Source organism: Microcaecilia unicolor, chromosome 12, assembly GCF_901765095.1.
Source record: "Microcaecilia unicolor chromosome 12, aMicUni1.1, whole genome shotgun sequence".
Lineage (NCBI taxonomy): Eukaryota > Metazoa > Chordata > Amphibia > Gymnophiona > Siphonopidae > Microcaecilia > Microcaecilia unicolor.
Window position 1 is genome coordinate 84597287 of NC_044042.1, and position 25493 is coordinate 84622779.

A 25493-nucleotide genomic window follows, 5' to 3' on the forward strand; every position below is an offset into this window, starting at 1 on the left:
CAGGACATCAAAGAAATCTATAACGAAATCAATCAAAGTCTACACATCATGAACACATGGGCAAATGCATTTCGTCTGAAATTAAATACAGAAAAAACTAAATGCCTGATACTCACCTCCCAATACAACATGAACGAATTTACCACTATAAACACACCAAAATTAAACCTTCCAATCTCAGAAACGCTAAAAATCCTTGGAGTCACTATCGACTGCCACTTAACACTCGAAACTCATGCAAACAATACAACCAAAAAGATGTTCTACTGCATGTGGAAACTGAAAAGAATAAGACCATTCTTCCCAAGATCCGTCTTTCGCTGCCTAGTGCAATCCCTCGTATTAAGCCATCTGGATTACTGCAACTCACTATACGCAGGTTGCAAAGAGCAAATACTGAGGAAACTTCAAACAGCCCAGAATACAGCAGCCAGACTCATCTTCGGAAAACCAAAATATGAAAGTGCAAAACCCTTACAAGAGAAGCTACACTGGCTTCCACACAAGGAACGCATTACTTTTAAAGTATGCACATTAATCCACAAAATCATTCACGGTGAAGCTCCAGCCTACATGTCTGAGTTAATAGACCTACCACCCAGAAACGCCAAAAGATCATCCCGAACCTTCCTCAACCTCCACTTCCCTAATTGCAAGGGCGTAAAATACAAGACGCTACACTCGTCAACCTTTTCTCACGTGGGCACGCAGTTCTGGAACGCACTGCCGCGCAACCTGAGAACGATCCACGAGCAAACCTCCTTCTGCAAATTATTGAAGACCCATCTTTTTGAAAAAATTTACGGAAAGAAGCAAAACACATAAAGTCCACACTCACTGTTCACTAATGCATCAATACATCCACTTCTGAACTCTCATCCCCCGTAGTCTCACCTCACTCATACCTTTACTCACAGAAATATGTATACCATACATAATGCCCTTTTAACCTCCCGCTGTCTCCTTCCAATGTTTCAAGGTTTGGTTCCAGTGTTTATATTCCTTAACAACACTTTGATTGTCTTGTATAACTCTTCACAATGTAATCCATAACCAAGTTGTAACAAATTGTATTTCCATCATTCATATCGTATTGTAAGCCACACTGAGCCCGCAAAAAGGTGGGAAAATGTGGGATACAAATGCAATAAATAAATAAATATAAAATACCTGATCCTGATCATTGTTTGGTATTTCTGGGACACAGTCCGTACAAATCTTCCCAGCACTGTCCTTATGTTCCAACCACTAGAGCTGCCATCAAAGCCCTCTCCAAGCCCATCCCAAACTGTCTTGCCATATATGGGACACAGACTGTACAAGTCTGCCTGGCAATAATGTTTGTTCTTCACAGCTGGAGTTGCCATCTAAACACCACTTGACACATCAACACATGCAATCATTTATGCTTTGATGTTTTATACCATCCATTTTCTAATTAGAGATCACCGTTTTTGTCTCCACCCACCTCCCTTGGGAGGGCATTCCAAGCATCAACCACCCTTTCCATGAAAATTAAATTTCCTGACATTACTCCTAAGTCTACCAGCCCACAACCTCAATTCATGTCTTCTAGTTTTACCATTTCCCCTTCTCTATAAATTAGACGTCCCATTTCCCATGTAGAGGCTTTATGAAAAATCAGGTTCCACATGTCTAAAAAGACCACAACACTTGTCTGTATAGCACAAACACTGACTTGTAAAAAGTCATCACAATCTTGTACATTTTTCATATTCTGCTAGAAAATATAGAAGTCAATATTCTGTGTGAATTAACCAGATTCAGTAGAAGTGGCTCCTACTTGGTTAACTCATGCTGACCAGGTCCTGCCCAGATCTTCATAAGCACGTAAGTACCGCCATACTGGGAAAAGACCAAGGGTCCATCAAGTCCAGCATCCTGTCTCAGACAGTGGCCAATCCAGTGGCACTTAACTGGCCAGGGTTGCTGAATAACTGCTCAGCCCACCTTGCCAATTATTATGGGTTTTGTTAAGGCAAGTTGATCTCGTGTATAAGTCAAGGGCAGCTTTAGGACTAAAAATAACCAAAAATACTGTGTCCCACATTGCTCCCTCTCTATCCCTCCCCTCCACGTGCAGATCCAAAATTGCTCCCTCTCTTTCTCCCTCCCCTCCAGCACCTCCCCTGTCTTTCCCAAATCCAACCCACCTTCCTACAGCCCACAGCTTACCAGATTTCAACAGGGGTCAAAACAGATGGTTTCCTTCTGGCTTTATGCTAAATCATCAGATTTCAGCGTGTGAAGATTATACATTTATCCCTCACTGATTAATTCTTCAATTCAATTTTATTCACCACTCTTTAAACTTTGGCAAGTTCACCACAGCAAAATGTTCTAGGGAAATATTTTCATATATTACTCAACCGCCCTACCCAAGGAGAATGTTTTATTCAGGAATCAGTATTTCTCAGTACCTACACACACTCATGTTTGCTTTTTTTTTTTTTTTTTAAGCAATAGAAAATCAGAATTCACTCACAAACTCTTTGAACACCAACATCTCAGCTAAACCTCCTCTTTGAGCCTACTGCTTGAGCCCTCAGGCAATCAAATGGCCTTTAGCTGTCTCCAGGACTCTTGGTAATTGTCATGCAAAATTCCTGCAGGAATGCCCTCCTCTCAGTATACATGCTCAGTACATTTACAGATCTTAATCACAATCTATTTATGTAGAAATATCTGTATTATCAGTGGAAGGAGTGACACAAAACAACTGGAAAAACAGTTATAACTGCAAAAAGAGTTATGTTCATTTGTGGAGAGAGTTCCTGGATGGCAGTACTGGGATCTAATACTAGCTTAGCTTGCTGTTCCCGATGAATATTTATTTTTATCACTTCCCAGTCCCACTTGCCACCTCCTCTTTAAATTTGAATATTGTACAAACTCACCCTGAATTAAGAGTTCTTCTCAAAATAACTGCCTTTTAGAACAAGAGTTTTTGGCTGTTTAGTTTCTACTTCTAGAAAAGGTTTCAGTTTAAAACTATGGGAAAAGGGTTTGTACACTATCCACCTTATAATTGAAAGAGAAAAACGCCTAGATTTCGACCCAAATCGGGAGATAGACGTTTATCTCACAAAAACGAATAAATCGGTATAATGGAAAGGCGATTTTGGACGTTTTCAACTGCACTCCATCGCGGAAGCATACAAAGTTGACGGGGGCGTGTCGGAGGCGTGGCAAAGGTGGAACTGGGGCGTGGTTATTGGCCGAGGAGAGATGGGCGCCTTTCGCCGATAATGGACAAAAAGTATGCGTTTGTAGCTAGAATTTAGGGCACTTTTCCTGGACCCTGTTTTTTCACGAATAAGGCCCCAAAAAGTGCCCTAAATGACCAGATGACCACCAGAGGGAATCGGGGATGACCCCCTCCCACCACAAAAAATGATGTTTCACAACTTTTTATTTTCACCCTCAAATGTCATACCCACCTCCCTGGCAGCAGTATGCAGGTCACTGGAGCAGTTGTTAGGGGGTGCAGTGGACTTCAGGCAGGTGGACCCAGGCCCATCCCCCCCCTACCTGTTACAATTGTGCTGCTTAATGCTTAGTCGTCCAACCCCCCCCCCCCCCAAACCCACTGTACCCACATGTAGGTGCCCCCCTTCACCCCTTAGGGCTATAGTAATGGTGTAGACTTGTGGGCAGTGGGTTTTGAGGGGGATTTGGGGGGCTCAACACACAAGGGAAGGGTGCTATGCACCTGGGAGCTCTTTTACCTTTTTTTTTGTTTTTGTAAAAGTGCCCCCTAGGGTGCCCGGTTGGTGTCCTGGCATGTGAGGGGGACCAGTGCACTACGAATCCTGGCCCCTCCCACGAACAAATGCCTTGGATTTATTCGTTTTTGAGCTGGCGCTTTCATTTTCCATTATCGCTGAAAAGCAAAAACGCCCAGCTCACAAATTGTCGAATAAAACATGGACGTCTATTTTTTTTGAAAATACGGTTCGGTCCACCCCTTCATGGACCCGTTCTCGGAGACAAACGCCCATGGAGATAGACGTTTTCGTTCGATTATGCCCCTCTATGGCAACTAGTTAATGATGCTTGCTTTTCTCTCTCTTTTTATTCCCCCTTAATACTAAACTAGATTCTGCAGTGCCTGTTAGATTCTATCTGTTAATGCTGTGGTACAATGCTTTTAAAACTAAGTGGAAAAGACTATGGAGATTAGTTGTTAAAATTTGCTTTTTATATTTTTATTTTACCTAACACTAACCTACAATTCCTCCTTTAAACCTCAATCTTTAAGTTCTCAAAGCACAAAGTAAAGTAGCGTTCACTTACCAGAGAAATGGTAAGCGTTCACTTACCAGAGAAATGGCCTCTTCTCTCAGAACTTCTCATCTGGCTGCAGAACAGAAGGCCTAAGGAAAAATTAGTTCAATCTGGAAATTTTCTTTCCATTGGTCCCGACAGATCAATTCAGAGACTTGTGGGTTATGTCCATCTACCAGCAGGTGGAGATAGAGAGAATGCCAGAGCTCTGCTATATAGGACCCTGTGCAGCAGCCTCAGTTTCAGTATTGTTATCACGGAAGTGAACATAACAAACCCAAAGGAGAGAAATCCCCTGCTTCCATAGAGACACAACTGCACATAACAATCAAAACAGCAAACATTAAACAAGAACATCGAAAAAGCCAACAAGCCAAAGCTGTAGCCACATGCGCTGTGCACTTCCATCACCAGACGCAAGCAAGGGGCAAGAATACTCCCCACTTACATTTCCATCTTTGTCCTCTTGTGTTTTTTTTTTTCACGAAAGAGTTTCTTTGTCAACTGCTTCTACAGAAATTCCTCACCTAGAGAACTGAGACAAAAAGATGACACACAAGAAAACATGAGTAGCCATACTGGGTCGGACCAATGGTCCATCTAGCCCAGTATTCTGTTTTTCAAACAGTGGCCAAGCCAGGTCACAAGTACCTGGCAGAAACCCAAATAGCAGCAACAATCCATGCTACCAATCCCAGGGTAAGAAGTGGCTTCTCCATGTGTCTCAATAGCAGACTATGGACTTTTCCTCCAGGAATTTGTCCAAACCTTTTTTAGAACCCAGATACGCTAACTGCTGTTACCACCTCCTCCGGCAAAGCGTTCCAGAGCTTAACTATTTGTTGAGTGAAAAAATATTTCCTCCTATTTGTTTTAAAAGTATTTCCATGTAACTTCCTCGAGTGTCCCCTAGTCTTTGTACTTTTGGAACGAGTAAAAAATTAATTTATTTCTAAATGATCTACACCACTCAGGATTTTGTAGACCTCAATCATATCTCCCCTCATCTGACTCTTTTCCAAGCTGAAGAGCCCTAACTTCTTTTAGCCTTCCCTCATACGAGAGGAGTTCCATCCCCTTTATCATTTTGGTTGCTGTTCTTTGAACCTTTTCTAATTCCGCTATATCTTTTTTGAAATACGGCAACCAGAACTGAACGCAATACTTGAGGTGCTGACGCAGCATGGAGTGATACAAAGGCATTATAGTATTTTCAGTCTTATTCACCATCCCTTTCCTAATAATTCCTAGCATCCTGTTTGCTTTTTTGGCCACCGCCACACACTGAGCAGAAGATTTCAGCATATTATCTACAAGAACACCTAGATCGTTTCTTAAGCACTGACCCCCAAGGTGGACCCTAGCATCAGGTAACTGATTTGGATTATTCTTTCCAATATGCATCACCTTGCATTTGTCCACATTAAATTTCATCTGCCATTTGGGTGCCCAGTCTTCCAATTTCCTAAGGTCTTCCTGCAATATTTCACAGTCCACACGTGTTTTAACAACCTTGAATAGTTTTGTATCATCTGCAAATTTGATCACCTCGCTCATCGTTCCGATTTCCATATCATTTATAACTTTGTTAAATACTACCAGTCCCAGTACAGATCCCTGCAGGATTTCACTGTTCACCCTCCTCCACTGAGAGAAATGACCATTTAACTCTACCCTCTGTTTTCTGAAAAGTAGGGTGGGACTCTGACTTGATCGTCGGGAGTAATGGAAAGAAAATTACCAAGAAAAATCTAATTTTTCCTTCCATGGCATCCTGCAGATCAATCCAGAGACTTGTGGGATGTAAAAAAGCAGTCCTCAAGTGTGTGTGTGTGTGTGTATGTGGGGGGGGGGGGGGGGGGGGGGGGGGGAGGGGCGGGGGAACTTGACAGTCTCTGCCGACAACACTTAGGCTCCAAACGCTGCATCCTTCCCAGCCAAAATGTCCAACTTATAGCGCCTAGCAAAGGTATGAACCAAAGGCCACATAGCAGACTGACAGATTTCATCAATAGAGAGAGCCTGCGCTTCACCAAAAGATGTAGCCTGCGTCCTGGTAGAACGCACCTTCAACTGGAGTCTTTCCCCCACCAAGATAATAATAATAATAAAACTTTATAACACGCTATATTTCAACAATTTAAGTAGGGAACATAAAATACATACACAAATCCAAATTAACAAAAATAATTGATAAGAAAAACATACATTGTAATAACTAATACAAACTTACACAAAGCTGTGAAAATAAAAACATGCCATCAATCTCTATTAAAATGAAACTATCATTAGTCTGATGATCCATATGCACAACTAAACAAATGGGTCTTTAAATCCTTCTTAAACTGAGCGATTTCTTGCACACAATGAAGTTCCATGGGCAATGCATTCCACAATTTGAGGCCTTTAACATAGAATATAGAAGATGTAAACCGACAAGATGGCCTCCTTAAGCCACCTCGCTATAGTATCCTTAGACACCAGGTCTCCCTTTTTGTGACCAGCAAACAACATGAAAAGATGATGAGATTGACGGAAGTCGTTAGTGATCTCCAAATACTGAACAAGAATTTGCTGAACATCCAGACTGTGAAGGGCACAAACGTTCTACAGGTAATCCTCTCTATGGAAAGAGGGGACAGCGATCAGCTGGTTCAGTGACTTCTTTGGAGAGAAAACACAGCACTGTCCTAATGTCTAACCCTGCCTCCATAAACCGAAGGAACAAGTCCCAGCACAAGTGAACTTGCGACACTCTCTTGACCAATGCCATGGCCACCAGAAAAACCGTCTTCAAAGTCAGATCTTTGAGGGAAAGCTTTTCCAACGGCTCAAAGGGCACTTTCTGAAAGGACCGAAGCACCAAGTTAAGCTGTCAATCCGGGCAAACCGGCCATCTAAGCAGATGCAGATGGCTAACCCCTGAAGTAAACAAACCACATCCGGATACGCCAACAGGAAAGACCCATGAATCCTAAAACAGGCAAGTGCCACCACCTGAACTTTCAGGGAACTCCATGCCAAACTCTATCTCCAGACTATCCTGCAAGGACAAAATGTGAGCCAACAAGGCCGAAAATAACACCACAGTCCTGGCCAAACATCAGGACTCGAAGGTCCTCCACACCCATGCATATGCCACTGAGATATATTTTTCTTTGACTGGAGCAGTGTGGTGATTACAGCTTCTGGGTAGCCTTTCTTCCACAAATTCAACCTCTCAAGAGCCAGGTCATAAGACCCAAAGGGGAGAGATCCTTCATTAGAATGGAACCCTGAGACAGAACACCCTCCCGCCTGCCAGGCAAAGGGGACAAGCAATCTGCAGCTGGACCTAATCCGCATACTACAGCCAACGGGACCAGTCCTAAAAGCACCAGACCTGTATGCCATGAAATGTGGCCCAGGAGCCTGCTGATCATGGGCCATGGCGGGAAGGCATAGGGAGGCTTGCCGGTTGGCCAAGGTTGCAGGAGAGCATCTAGGGCCTCAGCAGCTGCTGTAGAACAGGGGCATCTTGGTATCTCATTATGTAAGCCACATTGAGCCTGCAACTAGGTGGGAAAATGTGGGGTACAAATGTAACAAATAAATAAATAGGACGGCCTACAATTTTTCACGGACAGCAAAGCAAAGGAAACACCGGTGGGGCAGCCAAATCGGAATATACAAATACGCTTCCTTCATATTTAGAGATATTAAGAATTCTCCGGGCTGAACCAATGCTAGGATGGCCTACAATGTTTCACCTTTAGGGCCCTGTTGACTCCCCTTGACATCAAGCATGGGACGAAAGGAGACACTCTTTTTGAGAACTACAAAATAGATGGAATAGTGTCCCTGACCAGCCTCCTCTGGGTGTACTGCATGCATGTCCCCCGTGCGCATGAGCTTGTTGAGAATTGCTCGGACTGCCATCACTTTTGGTGGGAGCTTGGCATAGAGATTCCAGAAGCGCATGAGCGAGTTGCACCTGTTCCACACAACCTCCAAGACCCACTGGCCTGAGGTAATCTTGGTCCATTCCGCCAGAAAAAGAGACAAATGCCCTCCAATGGCAAGCCCGGAGGAATGGACTGAGACACCATCATTTGGAGGAGTGGGAGGCCTGGGCCACACTGAAAGAAAATGAGAAAGGCGTTGCGTGTCTGTCCTCAAGAAAAGGCTGCTTCTTCTGGCACAGCCTTTGAAAGGGCCCAGATTTCCCGGGCCTTTAGCACCTCGCTTCCCAAAATTGTTGCCGGGACCGGTAGGAACAAGAAGAAGATCTTTACTTATCCTCCAGCAGCTGCAGGCCCTTTGAATCCCACAACTCCTTAACAATCTTAACCAAGTCTTCTCCGAAAAGAAGACCCCCCCCCCCCCCCCCCCCGAAAAAAAGAAAGCTTAGCCAACCTTGCCTTAGAGGCCAAATCCGCGGCCCAATGCCTGAGCCACAGCCAATACTTCGCAGTTACTGCCAAAGAGATCTCCTTAGCAGAGGCTCATAAGAGGTCATATAGCAAAATCTGCTAAGTAGGCCAATCCGACCTCCAGTGAAGGCAAGGACTGAACCAGATCCTCAACAGATGAGGCCCCCTGCACCCAGCTTAAACAAGCACGGACCGCATAAGAGGCGCAAACCGTGGCATGTAAGCATAGTGCGGCCACTTTAAAGGAGAGCTTGAGGGAGGACGCCAACCTCCTATCCTAAATACCCTTGAAGGCAATGCTCTCTTCTTAGTAACCGCCGTTATTAAAGAGTTCACCTGAGGTAACCACAACAACTCCAACTCCTCCGCTGGGAGCAGACACAGCTTAGCCATTACTTGTGCCACATGCAGGCCCACCTCAGGGGTGTCCCACTGTGCAGAAATGAGGACCCTCATGGCAGGATGAATATGGAATGTCTTGGGAGGCCTCTTCACCCCATCATGAGATGCACAGTCACCTCAGATGGAGGATAAGGCTTAGATATAGTCAGGACCTCTAACACCCTGACTATAAGGGAGGACAATTCCTCCTTCCAAAAGAACCGAGCCATCATGGGATCATCTCCCTCTTCCAGGGGGTCCACCAGGCAGCGAGTCGAGGCCACCGAGGGGAGACCTTCCAAACAATGGTCAGAAGGCAGCGATAGCTCATCCACCTTCTGGGAAGGTCTAAGTGCACCCGTTTAGGAAGCTGAGACATGGGAACCCCACAAAGGCTGAAGTAGAGAGGGACTGAGCTAACCAAGGCCTTTTAAGCAAAAGGCCTTGTGCATTAAAAGCACAAATTCAGGGGAAAATGGCACCGCTGATGAATCCACTCCCACAGCCCCCAAGTCAGCACTACTCAACTCGATCCTGGCCGCTGGGGGGGTGACAGCCTCCTCCCACAAGAAAACCGTCAACGACTCTGGCACAGCAGCACACATCAATGCCTCAAAAATGGCAGCCACCGAACCCTGTGATAAGTACAGTACCGCAGAGCCTGCCAAAACGTATCCCAACAACGCAGCTGACATACCCAGGCAGGAAGGAGAGGAAACCTGCCAGAGGGGAATCCTGAGGAGAGGTGCAACTGCATTCCCCACAGATGCCCAACACTGCTCTACGGCTCCCACACTGGGAACAGCATGTCACAGTCTCTGCGGGGGCAGCCATGCGGACAGAAAAACAACTACTCACAGTTGTCAGGTGACCAGCTTTTAGCAGAGGGAGAGCAGAAAGAAACTGGTGCCTAAATGATATGGTCTCCACAGGCAAGAAAACCAGCTGGCTCCCTCAACCTGCTCTCAAACAAGTTCAGCCTCGGAAGGGAAAGCTCTTTTTTTTTTTTTAAAGGGAGGCGATTTCTGCCCTAGGCTAGGGAGCACAGCACCAAGGAGACAGAGGGAGGTAAGGGAGGGGCCTGGTGTCACCAGGTGTACCCCTATGCCCACCCGGGCCCTCTCAACCCCTAACTGTTCCACTGAAAAGGCCAGGGAGCCAGCACCCATACAGAGCTGCACAAGATATGTCCCATCCACCTGCTAGATAGACAGAATATTGAAACTGAGGCTGCTGCATAGGGTCCTATATGGCATAGTTCCGACGTTCTATCTCCACCTGCTGGTAGGCGGACATAACCCACAAGTTTTTGGATTGATCTGCGGGACGCTATGGGAAAGTTTTCTTTAATTGGTTATATTCAGCAGTGGGTTTTAACTGGTTTAAGTTCACTGAATATTTATTTAAGGTTATTCAGATAGACTTAGCCAAATAATTTTAATTCTCACAGCATCACTGAATGAACAGCTCCATTATAAAATTCACTTTACCATAAAGCCACTTTTCCCTTGCTCTGTTTGACTGATTGCAGTTGTTTCATTTTCATCATCTTGTAGATATAGAGGTGTACTTGATCCTTCTTGGCCACTTTCTTCAGACTTCTCTTCAACTAAGTATGCCTTTGTCTCTTCAACAAAATTTCCTTTGTGCTCTTCTAAAGTTTCTGTATTCAGCTCCGTCTCTTCCAAAGTAATTATTATTTCACCATCATCACTTAATTCATCTTTTTGTGTACTACTGGTTTCCAGTTCCTCTGGCTCTTCCACAGTGAATCCATGTTCAGTTAAAGTCTCTATATTGGCTTCAGGATGTTTATCTTCTCGTTCCTCATCAGGTTCACTAGCACCATCTTGCTTCTCTGCTGTGCTCTTTCTCTGTCCTTCCATAACCCCTGTAACCATCATGTCCAGTCCCTCATACTTCTCAGATACTTCTGAGTCAATTTCCTGATTGTCCTTAGAGACATCTGGATAACTGCAAATAAAAATAAATATTTTAAATGAATTATTTTATGCCCCTTTCTACTAAACATTACATGCTGTTTCATAATTATTAATACATCCAGAATTTACATTAATCCAAAAGAAATATACTGACAAAAATAGAGGGCCCAATTTTCAAAGTTATTTAACCAGGCAGAAGAGGTTCCTGCCAGGATAAATGGTGCTCAGTGTTCTGGCCACTATTTCAGTGGTAGTTAACCAGGCAGTACTGCTGAATATCAGCACTGACCCCTGCGGCACTGTTCAGTTAGTACTGGGGCAGGCCTTAGGTAAAACTTGGGTAGAGCTGGTATTTAACTGGTTAGCAGCGACATTCAGTCCACTAACCAGTTAAGTAAGCAGATAAGTCAGGACAGCAAAAAGGCTGTCCTAACTATCTACCAAGCTAATCCCACACTGGTCTGAATATCCACCAGTAAGTGGTTCGCTTCCGGGTGGCTGCTGTGACCTGGATATTCAATGCTGGTGCCACAGGCTGAATATTACCCCCTAAGACTCTAGAATTTTACAATTTTTATATATATAACTCACTGCACAATATACAGTCGATCTATTAATAACTTCCAACATCATTAATTTGATATAAAATACATACAGTACAATCTCGATTATTTGACCTTCGCTAATCCAACTATCCAGCATATCCGACAGACTCCTCCAGTGACATCCATCGTGTCTCGTTCCATTTTCCGGCGTAGCACAGAGGGAAGTTTCACACCAGAGTCAATTTGTTTCAGACCTGGGACCCTACTTTTACAGCAAAACAGCACTGTTGTGACCTGGGACCCTTTCTTACAGCCTTTGTTTATACATTGTTTGATGGGTTACCATTGTTTTCCATATTATCCGACAACAGGTTGGTCCCATTTACATTGGATAATCAAGCCTTTACTGTACTATTACTTATATATTTAACAAGAACTGAACAGAAATGAACAAAATACATCTGCAGTAAAGCGAAGATACTTACCTGTAGCATGTATTCTCCGAGGACAGCAGGCTGATTGTTCTCACATGTGGGTCGGCGTCCACGGCGGCCCCAGGAACGGAGATTTTCCAGCAAAATCTTCAAAACCTTTGCGACAGCCAGTAGAGCACGGAACGGACGCACCGCACATGCGCGGCCATCTTCCCCCGCCCGCGTGCGTCCATTCCCGCCTCAGTTAAATGAAAAGCAAATAAAGCAGAACACAACAACTCCAAAGGGGTGGAGGGCGGGTTGGTGAGAACAATCAGCCTGCTGTCCTCAGAGAATACCTGCTACAGGTAAGTATCTTCGCTTTCTCCGAGGACAAGCAGGCTGCTTGTTCTCACATGTAGGGTAACCCTAGCCCCTAGGCTCACTCAAAACAACAAAGGTCAATTGAGCCTCGCAACGGCGAGGACAAAACAGAGATTGACCTACGAAGAACAACTAAGTGAGAGTGCAGCCTGGAACAGAACAAAAATGGGCCTAGGGGGTGGAGTTGGATTCTAGACCCCAAACAGATTCTGCAACACCGAATGCCCGAACCGACACTCACGTCCGGAATCCTGCTGAAGGCAGTAATGATATGTGAATGAGTGGACTGATGACCACGTCGCAGCCTTGCAAATCTGTTCAATAGTGGCTGACTTCAAGCCTGCCATGGCTCTAACACTATGAGCCGTGACATGACCCTCTAGAGTCAGCCCAGCCTGGGCATAAGTGAATGATATGCAGTCTGCTAGCCAATTTGAAATGGTGCGTTTCCCGACAGCGACTCCCTTCCTGTTGGGATCAAAAGAAAAAAACATTTGGGTGGACTGTCTGAAGGGGCTTGTCCTCTCCACGTAGAAGGCCAATGCTCTCTTGCAGTCCAATGTATACAACTGACGTTCAGCAGGGCGGGTATAAGGACGGGGAAAAATGTTGGCAAGACAATTGACTGGTTCAGATGGAACTCCGACACCACCATCGGCAAGAACTTAGGGTGCGTGCGGAGGACTACTCTGTTTATGATGAAATTTAGTATAAGGAGCATGGGCTACCAAGGCTTGGAGCCCACTGACCCTACGAGCTGAAGTAACCGCCACCTGGAAAATGACCTTCCAAGTCAAGTACTTCAGATGGCAGGAATCCAGCGGCTCAAAAGAAGGTTTCATCAGCTGGGTGAGGATGAAGTTAAGATCCCATGACTCTGGTGGAGGTTTGACTGGAGGCTTTGACAAAAGCAAACCTCTCATGAAGTGAACAACTAAAGGCTGTCCAGAGATAGGCTTACCCTCTACACGATAATGGAAAGCACTAATTGCACTAAGATGGACTCTTACGGAGTTGGTCTTGAGATCAGACTCTGACAAGTGTAGAAGGTATTCAAGCAGGGTCTGTGTGGGACAAGAGCGAGGATCTAGGGCCTTGCTGTCACACCAGACGGCAAACCTCCTCCACTTAAAAGAGTAACACTTCTTTGTGGAATCTTTCTTGGAAGCAAACAAGACTCGTGAGACACCCTCAGAAAGACCCAAGGAAGCGAAGCTCTCAACATCCAGGCCGTGAGAGCCAGGGACTGGAGGTCGGGGATGCAGAAGTGCCCCCTCGTTCTGAGTGATGAGGGTTGGAAAACACTCCAATCTCCACGGTTCTTCGAAGGACAACTCCAGAAGAAGAGGGAACCAAATTTGACGTGGCCAAAAGGGCGCAATCAGAATCATGGTTCTGCGGTCTTGCTTGTTTCAGCAAAGTCTTCCCCACCAAAGTTATGGGAGGATACGCGTACAGAAGGCCCTTCCCCCAATGAAGGAGACAGGCATCTGACGCTAGCCTGTCGTGGGCCTGATGTCTGGAACAGAACTGAGGGAGCTTGTGATTGAGCTGAGTGGCAAAAAGATCCACCGACGGGGTGCCCCACTCTCGGAAGATCTTATGAACAACTCTGCAGTTCAGCGACCACTTGTGAGGTTGCATTATCCTGCTCAATCTGTCGGCCAGACTGTTGTTTACACCTGCCAGATACGTGGCCTGGAGAAATATGCCATGACGGCGAGCCCAAAGCCACATCTGGACGGCCTCCCGACACAGGGGGCGAGATCCGGTGCCCCCCTGCTTGTTGACGTAATACATGGCAACCTGGTTGCCTGTCTGAATTTGATTAATTTGATTGGACAGCCGATCTCTGAAAGCCTTCAGAGCGTTCCAGATCGCTCGCAGCTCCAGGAGATTGATCTGAAGACCTGATTCCTGAAGGGAGCAAGTTCCTTGAGTGTGGAGCCCATCTACATGCGCTCCCCACCCCAGGAGAGATGCATCCGTGGTCAGCACTTTTTGAGGCTGAGGAATCTGGAAGGGACATCCCAAGGTCAAATTGGATCAAACTGTCCACCATGGAAGTGAATTGTGAAAATTGGTGGACAGCTGGATCACATCCTCTAGATTCCCCGCAGCTTGATACCACTGGGAAGCTAGGGTCCATTGAGCAGATCTCATATGCAGGCGTGCCACGGGCGTCACATGAACTGTGGAGGCCATATGGCCTAGAAGTCTCAACATCTGCTGAGCCGTGATCTGCTGAGATGCCCTGGCCATGGAAAGGAGAGACAGAAGGTTGTCTACTCTCGTCTCGGGAAGATAGGCCCCAGCTGTCTGAGAGTCCAGCAGAGCTTCTATGAATTCTAGTTGTTGAACTGGAAGAAGGTGGGACTTTGGGTAATTGATAACAAAGCCTAGTAGCTCCAAGAGTTGAATAGTCATTTGCATGGACTGTAGAGCTCCTGCCACTGAGGTGTTCTTCACCAGCTAATCGTCGAGATAAGGGAACACATGCACTCCCAGTCTGCGTAACGACGCTGCAACCACCGCCAGGCATTTTGTAAACACCCGGGGCGCGGAGACAAGCCCAAAGGGCAGCACACAATATTGGAAGTGCTGTGTTCCCAGACGGAATCGCAGATACTTCCTGTGAGCTGGAAGTATCGGAATGTGAGTGTAAGCATCCTTTAAGTCAAGAGAGCATAGCCAATCATTTTTCTGAATCATGGGAAGAAGGGTGCCCAGGGAAACCATCCTGAACTTTTCTTTGACCAGATATTTGTTCAGGGCCCTTAGGTCTAGGATGGGACACATCCCCCACCCCTGTTTTCTTTTGCACAAGGAACTACCTGGAATAGAATCCCAGCCCTTCTTGCCCTGGTGGAACGGGCTCGACCGCATTGGCGCTGAGAAGGACGGAGAGTTCCTCTGCAAGTACCTGCCTGTGCTGGAAGCTGAAAGACTGAACTCCCGGTGGACAATTTGGAGGTCTGGAGATCAAATTGAGGGAGTACCCCAACCGGACTATTTGAAGAACCCACCGGTCGGAGGTTATGAGAGGCCACCTTTGGTGAAAAAAATTTAACCTCCCTTCAACCGGTAGATCATCCGGCACAGGTACGTTTATGGCGGCTATGCTCAGATGGAGCCAGTCAAAAGCCCGTCCCTTGCTTTTGCTGGGGAGCTGCAGGGGCCTATCTGGGCGCACGCTGTTGATGTGAACAAGCGTGCTGGGGCTGAGCCTGAGAAGGCTGTCGGGAAGGTGGACTGTACCTACGCTTATTGTAAGCATAGGGAGCATTCCTCCTTCCCCTAAAAAATCGTCTACCTGTTGAAGTACATGCTGAAGGCGCCCAGTGGGAGAGTTTGTCGAGGGCAGTTTCCCACTGGTGGAGCTGCTCTACCACCTGCTCGACCTTCTCACCAAAAATATTATCCCCCCTGGCAAGGAACGTCCGCAAGCCACTACTGGGTCCGATTATTAAGGTCAGAGGCACGCAGCCACGAGAGTCTGCGCATCACTATACCTTGAGCAGCAAATCTGGATGCAACATCAAAAGTGTCATAAGCACCCCTGGACAGGAATTTACGACACGCCTTCAGCTGCCTGACCACCTCCTGAAAGGCCTGGCGTGCTCTGGAGGGAGCTTATCCACCAAGTCTGCCAGTTGCTTCACATTGTTCCGCATGTGGATGCTCGTGTAGAGCTGGTAGGACTGAATTTTGGACATGAGCATAGAGGACTGGTAGGCCTTCCTCCCAAAAGAGTCTAAAGTCCTAGCTTCTCGCCCCGGGGGCGCCGAGGCGAAATCTCTAGTACTTCTGACCCTCTTTTGAAAGCGGAATCCATAACCGCAGAGTCGTGAGGTAACTGCGACCTCATCAACTTAGGTTCCCCATGGATCCGATATTGGGACTCTGCTTTCTTGGGGATGGTGGGATTAGATAAAGGTTTCATCCAGTTCCTCAGCAATGTTTCCTTGAGGACATTATGCAGAGGGGCAGTGGATGACTCTTTAGGTGGCAAAGGATAGTCCAGGACCTCGAGCATCTCAGTCCTGGGCTCATCCTCATTGACCACAGGGAAGGGAATGCTCACAGACATCTCCCAAAGGAGGAGAAGGACAGACTCTCCGGCGGAAAGCTTCCTCTCAGGTGAAGGAGTGGGATCAGAAGGAAGACCACAAGATTCCTCGGAAGAGAAATATCTGGGGTCTTCCCCTTCATCCCAGGAGGCATCATCCTCGGTATCAGACAACAGTTCACGAACTACAGTCCAAAACCAGGCCCATCTCGATGCCGAGGAACGATGTCCTCGATGTCGAGGGGTCGACTCCCATGCCGGTGGCAATGAAGCTCCCTCAATCAACGTTGATGGGGAGTTGACCTGGGTGGCAGCCGAGGCCGATGCCACAAGCGGTACCGGCGTCAGGAGACCTCACCATAGGCACTGAGCCAACCGCCACTTCCATCGTCGGTACCAGAGGCGCAAGCACCCCCGGTACCGGAACAGAGCGCTGCAGCAGCCCTTCCAGAAGGCCAGGAAGAATGGCTCGGATGCTCTCCTCCAGAGTCGCTGTCGAGGAAGGCTGGGAGGCCGTTGCAGGAGTTGAAGTCAGAATCTGCGAAGGCCTGGGAGGTGGTACCGGGCTGTCTGGAGATCGACGCAGCAATACCTCTTGAATGGAGGGGGAGTACTCCTCCTGGCGTCGATGCTTTCCAGGTGCCGAATCCTTCGAAGCCCCAGAGCTCTGGGTACCATGTCTCGAAGGAGACCGGTGTCGATACTTCTTAGCCTTTGCTTGAAGCACGTCACCGGTACTCCTCGGTACCGACGAGGAGTACGTGGAATCCACACGCCTCCTCAGGGTCAGCCTGCCCAGCAGGAGTCTTCGAGACGGGTGGAGACCCACTCGACGGCTCACTGTTCCCAGCTAAAGGTGAAGTTCGGACAGCTATTACCTGCGCTCCCGATGTCGATGTCGACGTATCAGTCGGAGCTCCAAAAAGATGGTCCCGAAGAGCTCTTCTCGACGCCTGTGTCCGCTTTTTAAAACTCAGACACAACTTACAAGCATCTGGGCGATGGTCGGGCCCAAGGCACTGGAGTGCGGATTAGTGCTCGAGATAGACCGCTGGCACCGAGCACACTTCTTGAAGCCGCTGGGAGGCTTCGATGACATCAGCGGAAAAATTGCGGCGGCGAAATCAAACGGCTCGATTGTGCCAAAAAAGGGCAAAAAAAGGGAGAACCGCGGATGGACAGCCAAAAAGCCCACAACGGAAATCGAAAGAAAACTTACCAGGGCAAAAAACTAAGGAAAATGTTGGTTTTTTTTTTTTTTGAAACTGGAAAAGGAAAAAAGGCGACCTCAAACAAAAAAGCGCTAAACGCGAGCAAAGGGCGCCTATGTTTTTCCTGGGACCTACGGGAGAGAGACCGACAGGCAGCCACTCTCCACCGCGGGAAAGAAAAAACTGAGGCGGGAACGGACGCGTGCGGTGCGTCCGTTCCGCGCTCTAATGGCTGTCGCAAAGGTTTTGAAGATTTTTCTGGAAAATCTCTGTTCCTGGGGCTGCCATGGACGCCGACCCACATGTGAGAACAAGCAGCCTGCTTGTCCTCGGAGAAATATTTGTACACCTGTCAGTGCTTTTTTAGATAAAGGGTATGTCCAGTTAATCTTTAGGGGTCATATTATGAAGTCCTTGTCAGATGTATGTGGTCACATATGCATGTAATGACCTGTTATAAAATTTTGACCGGTATGTTGATATAAGTGTATACGGGTGGAGGTTCTAGGTAAGTGAACAGAATATAAAAGAAGTTTTATTTACACATATACTCAAATAATCTAGGAACAGTCGTTTGCACCTATGTAGGTGTGATTTTTGCTGCTTACTCTAGAATTTTGGAAAGACACATATATACCCTATCTCTCTCTACTAAATAGCTACTTGTTTTCTTAAACTAGATTGTAAGCTCTTTGAGCAGGGACTGTCTTTCTTCTATGTTTGTACAGCGCTGCGTATGCCTTGTAGCGCTATAGAAATGCTAAATAGTAGTAGTAGTAGTCCCTTATAAAACCAGCCCTCAACAAGTTCACCCAATGGCTGATGGCTTGGCCATTTGAAATTCCAACCCCTTGCAGAGGCTATGTATGAGACACCCTCCTGGTCTCCCTATTGTCTCTTAATATCTTATTATAATATCTTATTGCCATGTAAATACTATAAGAAGGGAGAGGAATTTTACCTGGCTAGCTGGCTGTGCCTCACTGGAATGCCTGCAGCAGGAGAAGGGCAGATTTCCCCAGGTTCTAAACCCTTCCCAGTAGTGCTTAGTGAGGTCTTTCTTAGGACAGACACAGAACCCTGGAAGGGAGAAAACCTGCATGCTCTCAGGAAGGGAGGTGCTCCACACCTGTAGGAGGGAAAGGAGTCAGTCCTTTAGGACATGCCAGGAATTAGATCCAGCCTTTGCTCCCTACTCAGTAAGCAGTATACCCTGGGAGCCAAAGTGAGGCTTGGAAACAGGTGGGGCCTGTTTCTCTCCTGGGAAAACACAGAGGTAAAAAGCCTGCTAATTCCACGGTTCATCCGCACAATTGGGCAGGTTTCATATGACCACCGCTGTTTTCTTTGAAAGCCACAGGCCGCGGGATATTGGGCAGCTTTTTGTCACCGCTGGTTGGCTGTTTTTTCCTGCGGACCAATAGAAGCCCCGCGGAGGCGGGCTGCAGGCTTCTGTTAAATGCCTGAGCGTGCCTGAGCAGCAGCAGAAAGCCTTTCAGAGTCTCTCTCTACCTCTTCAGTCTGCATTGTGCAGTGAGTTCAGTAAGTTCTTTTCTTCGTTTGGGGTGGGGGGTCCATTTATGGTTGTGGTTACTTTATTAATATTTATTTATAATATAATATAATGTATTTATTTATAATATAATATTTAATATCAATATTTATATTAACATTAATATTTATATTGACCTCATTGATATTCATATTGACCTTATTAATACTTATATTAATATTGGGCTGGAAAATTTGTTGCCATTTGGCAACACTGGCTGTGACCAAGACAGAGGAGGAAAGAAGACAGAAGGAGAAGGACAGCAATCTGCCTGAGGGCAGGAGGAACCTTCCTGACAGAGAACCGGCTGCAGGGAATAAAATTATTTAATAAAGAGAGGTATATATGTGTCTTTCCAAAATTCTAGAGTAAGCTGCTGAAAATCACACCCACATTGCAGGTGCAAGAGATTAGATTATTTGAGTATACGTATACCTAACCTAGGGCATAAAAGGCCCCCAAGTTAATGTAGTGCCTGGTTAGTGAGAGGGAAAGAACTGGTATCCAGTCCTCTCTGGGGAAATGTTACTGACCTGCCTGAAGAGAGAGAGGGGATCAGGGTTAGCCATGTGAAGAGAATGTTATTGAGCAGTCCAAGCCTATGGCTGGGATCAGGTGGGGAATTAACCTGGTCAGAGAGAGGTTCATTAAGGGGCACAGCTCTAGGCTCTGTCCTGGAAATGCTGGTTCAAACGTATGAGAAACATAGGAACTGTTATGGATGTAAAATGAAGCTGGGTTAGGGAAGAAAAGCAACACCCTTCCTGTACAGTTTTTTGCATGAATTCTTTTTGGGTTGATTTTTCCTTAGAATCCTGAAGCACATCTCAGGGGCACTTGTGCTGTGTTTTGAAGACTGAACTTTGCTAATGGAATCTAATAATTTGTGCTGAATAAAAGCTCTTTATGTTTTGGAACCTGGTTGCTGTGTGGGTGTCTAAGAGGGAGCGTTGGAAAGCCTGGACCGGAGGTGGATCAGAGGGATTTTTCCTGACTTCTTCCAAGGAAAGTGTAAGAGGCAGCAGATCTGGTGACACAGACCATGCCAAGACCTGGTGGGACGTTACAAAATGTATAGCTTGAATTTGAAGTTCTCACTTAAAGTTGAGACTGGAAGCATTCCTGGTCATCTTTTACCTTCTGTGGACACAAATCCGATCATGGTGAAAGGCTGTCCTAAATTAACCAAAGCTTTATCTTTTTAACTTACATGCTCACTGGCTCTTTGAATATAGGCTCTTCTGTGTTTTGGGGACAGGGCTTTCATTCATTTTAATTGCCCTTTGTCTATTGCTGGTTAAATACACTGCTGCATTAGCTTAAAGGCATACAAAGCAATGGTACCTTTAGCTCAGTGTAGTGATTCTCAACCCAGACCTTGGGGGCACTGGTTAGTCAGGTCAATACTCAACTGGTGGAAGTCAGTATAGACTACCACTGGCTAAATTATACCCGGATATTCAATGCCCTTATATGGAAGGCTGATCCCCTAGCAGTAGTACCAAGTGACTACTGCAAGGGGTCAGCACACTACTTTGAACTGATGGGGCAGGCTAGGAAGGAGACAGTTTCTGTGCCATCCAACTATTCCTCCAGGGATCATCACCTCTGGGGGAGTCCCGAGGAGAGGGATGGAGAGAAGATTGGAACCTGGAGGGGGGAAAGGGGAAGTAGAGGTGAGATTGGGAGATGGGGGTCAGATCCAGGGAGTGGTTAGGGGATTAAAGCATCACAGCCGGCACCCACATAGCTAAGCAACCAAAAACAGGACAGCCTTTTGTGCAGTCCTTTCTGGCTACTACTACTACTACTACTTAACATTTCTAAAGCGCTACTAGGGTCACACAGCGCTGTACAATTTTAACAAAGAAGGACAGGCCATGCTCAAAGGAGCTTACAATCTAATGGACAAGTATGCAGTCAATCAATCAATCAAATGGGGCAATCGAGGTTTCCTGAGTAGAGGTAAATGGTTATGTGCCGAAAGCTACAGTGAAGAGGTGGGCTTTGAGTAGGGATTTGAAGATGGGGAGGGAGGGGGCTTGGCGTATGGGCTCGGGAAGTTTTTTCCAAGCATAGGGTGAGGCGAGGCAGAAAGGGCGGAGCCTGGAGTTGGCGGTGGTGGAGAAGGGTACTGACAGGAGGGATTTGTCCTGTGAGCGGAGGTTATGGGTAGGAACATACGGGGAGATGAGGGTAGAGAGGTAATGAGGGGCCGATCGAGTGCATTTGTAGGTTAGTAGGAGAAGCTTGAACTGTATGCGGAATCTGATCGGGAGCCAGTGAAGTGACTTCAGGAGAGGGGTGATGTGAGTATATCGGTCCATGCGGAAGATAAGACACGCGGCAGAGTTCTGGATGGATTGACGGGGGGAAAGATGGTTAAGTGGGAGGCCAATGAGAAGTAGGTTGCAGTAGTCAAGGCGAGAGGTAATGAGAGAGTGGATGAGAGTTCTGGTGGTGTGCTCGGAGAGAAACGGGCAAATTTTGCTGATGTTATAGAGAGAGAAGTGATAGGTCTTGGCTGTCTGCTGGATGTGCGCAAAGAAAGAGAGGGAGGAGTCGAAGATGACTCCGAGGTTGCAGGCAGATGAGACAGAGAGGATGAGGGTGTTATCAACTGAGAGAGAGAGTGGAGGGAGAGGAGAAGAGGGTTTGAGTGGAAAGACAATGAGCTCAGTCTTTGCCATATTCAGTTTCAGGTGACGGTTGGACATCCAGGAAGCGATGTCGGATAGGCAGGCCGAAACTTTGGCCTGGGTTTCCACCGTGATGTCTGGTGTGGAGAGATAAAGCTGGGTATCGTCAGCATAAAGATGGTATTGGAAGCCATGAGATGAGATCAGGGAGCCGAGGGAAGCGGTGTAGATTGAAAAAAGAAGGGGTCCAAGGACAGATCCTTGAGGAACACCAACAGAGAGCAGGATGGGGGTGGAGGAGGATCCATGAGAATATACTCTGAAGGTACGGTGGGAGAGATAAGAGGAGAACCAGAAGAGGACGGAGCCCTAGAACCCGAGTGAGGACAGTGTGAGAAGAAGTAAATTATGATTGACAGTGTCAAAGGCAGCGGATAGGTCAAGGAGGATGAGGATGGAGTAATGACCTTTGGATTTGGCAAGGAGCAGGTCATTACAGACTTTAGAGAGTGCTGTTTCTGTCGAGTGTAGTGGGCGAAAACCGGATTGAAGCGGATCGAGGATGGCATGAGAGGAGAGAAATTCAAGGCAGCGGCTGTGAACAGCGCGTTCAAGTATCTTGGAGAGGAAGGGTAGGAGGGAGATGGGGCGGTAGTTGGAAGGACAGGTGGGGTCTAGTGATGGTTTTTTGAGGAGTGGTGTGACTACAGTGTGTTTGAAGGTGTCAGGGACAGTTGCAGTGGAGAGAGAGAGGTTGAGGATGTGACAGATGGAGGGGGTGACAGCAGGCGAGATGGTGTTTAGTAGGTTGGTGGGGATGGGATCAGAGGAACAGGTGGTGCATTTTGAGGAGGAAAGAAGGTGGGTGGTTTACTCTTCGGTGACATCAAGGAAGGAGGAGAAGACGGCCTGGGTTGGTTGGTTGAGGGGATAGGTTAAAGAGTGAAGAGGAGGAGATGGATTGGTGGTGAATTCGAGGTTGATCTTCTGCACCTTGTCGCAGAAGTAATCAGCTAGTGATTGAGGAGAGAGTGAGGGGGGGATGGGAGCGGAGGGCACTTTGAGGAGTGAGTTAAGGGTGGCGAAGAGACGACGAGGGTTGGAGCCGAGAGAATTAGTCAATTGGGTGTAGTAGTTCTGTTTGGCAAGGAATAGGGCGGACTGGAATAAGGATAGCATGAATTTGTAGTGAATGCAGTCGGTATGGGTGCGAGATTTCCTCCAGAGGCGTTCGGCCGATCGGGTGTAGGAGCGAAGGTATCGGATGGAAGGGGTCATCCAGGGCTGAGGATTAGTACGCTTTGTGGGACGGGAGACGGATGGTGCCAGAGCAGAGGAGAGAGTGGCATTGTAAGCAGAGACGGCCTTGTCGACAGACTCGGAGGACATGATGGAAGGGAGGAGGTTAGAGATATTAGAGGATAAGGTGGGAGGGTCAACTGCCTGGAAATTCCTGAAAGTAGTGGTTAGTGTTGGGCAAGACTAGGGGGAGGGTGACGACGTGTGAGGGTGATTAGGTGATGGTCTGAGAGAGGAAGAGCTGAGGCGCAGAAATTGGAAGGTGAGCAGGTGGTGTAGAGAACGAGGTCGAGACAATGGCCAGTTTGGTGAGTAGGGGTGGTGGAACAAAGCTGGAGATTGAAGGAGGATGTAGGAATGAGGAACTGAGAAGCGGAAGAGTCGGATGGATTGTCAATGTGTATGTTAGTCACCAAGAATGAGGGACGGCGATGAGGGTTCAAGAAAGACGGAGAGCCAGGCATCGAAGTCGGTAAGGAAGGAAGAGAGGGACTTATCAGGGGGGCGGTAAATGACTGCACCTCTGAGTGGCATCGGGTAGAATAGGCGGATGGCATGAACTTCAAAGGATGAGAAGCAGTGCGACTGCGGTAGAAGGAGGGGTTGAAAGCTACAGGAGGGCAAAAGTAGGAACCCAATGCCTCCTCCGCGCCCAGCTGGGCGGGGAGTGTGGGAGAAAAGATAACCTCCATGGCATAGGGCCGCAACTGAGTCGTCGGGGGGTGAGCCAGGTTTCAGTTAAGGCAAGCAGTTGAAGGAAACGGGAGATGAAGAGATCATGGGTGAAGGAGAGTTTGTTGCAGACTGAGCGGGCATTCCATAGGGCACACGAGAAGGGGAGGGACGAGGGGGGGAGGAGGGGAATAGGGATGAGATTGGAGGCAGTCTGGGCTCGGTTGCGTGGATAGGACGAGGACAGGTGAGGGGGGCCTGGATTGGGATTGATGTCTCCCGCGGATAGCAGAAGGAGCAGGAGAGTGCGGAGGAGGGTGGGGGAGGTAGGTCGACAAAGACGACGAAGACGGGGTGCGCTAAGAAGGAATGGGGATGGGTTAATAGTAGGGAGGAAGTGTAGAAGGTTGAGAGCTAGGAGGGAGGAGGGGGGGCAGGAGAGATGGTGAGGTGAGGGACAGAGGTAGGTAGGGTATGGCAGTGGTGATCAGGACGGGAGAAGGCATGGGTGGGCAATGAGATCCTGTGGTAGACAGCGGTAGGGGGGGGGAGATTAGGAAGGGACAGGGCAAGGAAGAGAATGTGTATAGGGGCCATAAGTGACTGAGGTGTTCACGGGTGCATATATAGTGACTGAGGTGTTAAGCAGTAGATAGAGTTGAAAGGCGGACAGGAGGCTTAACTGGAGCAGCAGGCAGCAATTTGGGACAGAGTTTCAGCACTGGTATACACCAATAGACTTAGGTGGAGACAATGATTATCCCTAAGTCTTTCGAGCAGTTCAATACTACAATTTCCAGCACTGATGTACACTAATAGATTTTGATGGAGACAGTGAGTACCCCAAGTCTTTCTCGCAGTTCAATGCTACAATGCTTCCATGATTATCTCTAGGTTAGAGATGCTTAGTTATGCAGGCACTGGCACTGAATATAGACTGTGCCCACATAACTGCCAGTTCCTCTTCAGCTCTGCCCTTGGACCACCCCAGCACTCTCCAGATTTCACCTGGGCAGTTAGAGGCAATATTCAGTAGCACTGACCAGTTAAGTGATACAGAATATTTGCGACCAGCGAACTCAGCATGGTTTAAGCATCCATGAGTCTCTTCTGCCCACTTAAACCATGCTGAATATCGACCCCTATATTTATAACAGTAATATATTCAGCCATTCTATGTATAACTGATAGGGGCTAAATATTACTGCTACATAGACAGTTAGGTGGAATGCTCTCGTCTGCTCTAACTCCACCCCCAACACTATCTGGATAGAGCTGGCGTGTTGAGGGATTCTTTTGCAGCACTATGTGTATAGGGCTGCTGAAATTTCATGGATAGGAGCTGATATGTTTAGCTACGGTATTAAGCCTCTTTGAATACTGACCTGAATTCTCTTATTCAGGCACCACAAAACTGGCTACGTGATCATTGATAAACACTGGTTCATTTTCATTACCAGTTTATAAACAGATCTTGTACTCACACGTTTGGAGCCGATTTCATTTTCTTAATTTCTTTTCTTTGCAAATGCCCTCTATATGCAGCCTGGATTATTGTGCTAGCCTTCATCTTAATTTGGTAATTTTGGCTTGTCTGGTCCTCCTATAAGAAGAAAAGTAATTTTTCTAAAGTTACTAAAATTAGTTTATCTAATACGGCTCTAA

At 47.1% G+C, this 25493-nt stretch overlaps 1 protein-coding gene across 4 annotated transcripts in view; it reads right to left on the minus strand.

The window, feature by feature from the left end:
- The window catches only part of SPA17 (sperm autoantigenic protein 17), an 81058-nt gene that overhangs the window by 12738 nt on the left and 42827 nt on the right, over positions 1-25493 (minus strand). For all 4 annotated transcript variants that reach the window (XM_030220595.1, XM_030220596.1, XM_030220594.1 and 1 more), the window contains 2 exons: positions 25313-25431; positions 10592-11075 (listed from right to left, as the gene is read on the minus strand). In XM_030220595.1, coding sequence (XP_030076455.1) covers positions 10592-11075; positions 25313-25431 — 603 coding nt within the window. The remainder of the gene's footprint in view (positions 1-10591; positions 11076-25312; positions 25432-25493) is intronic.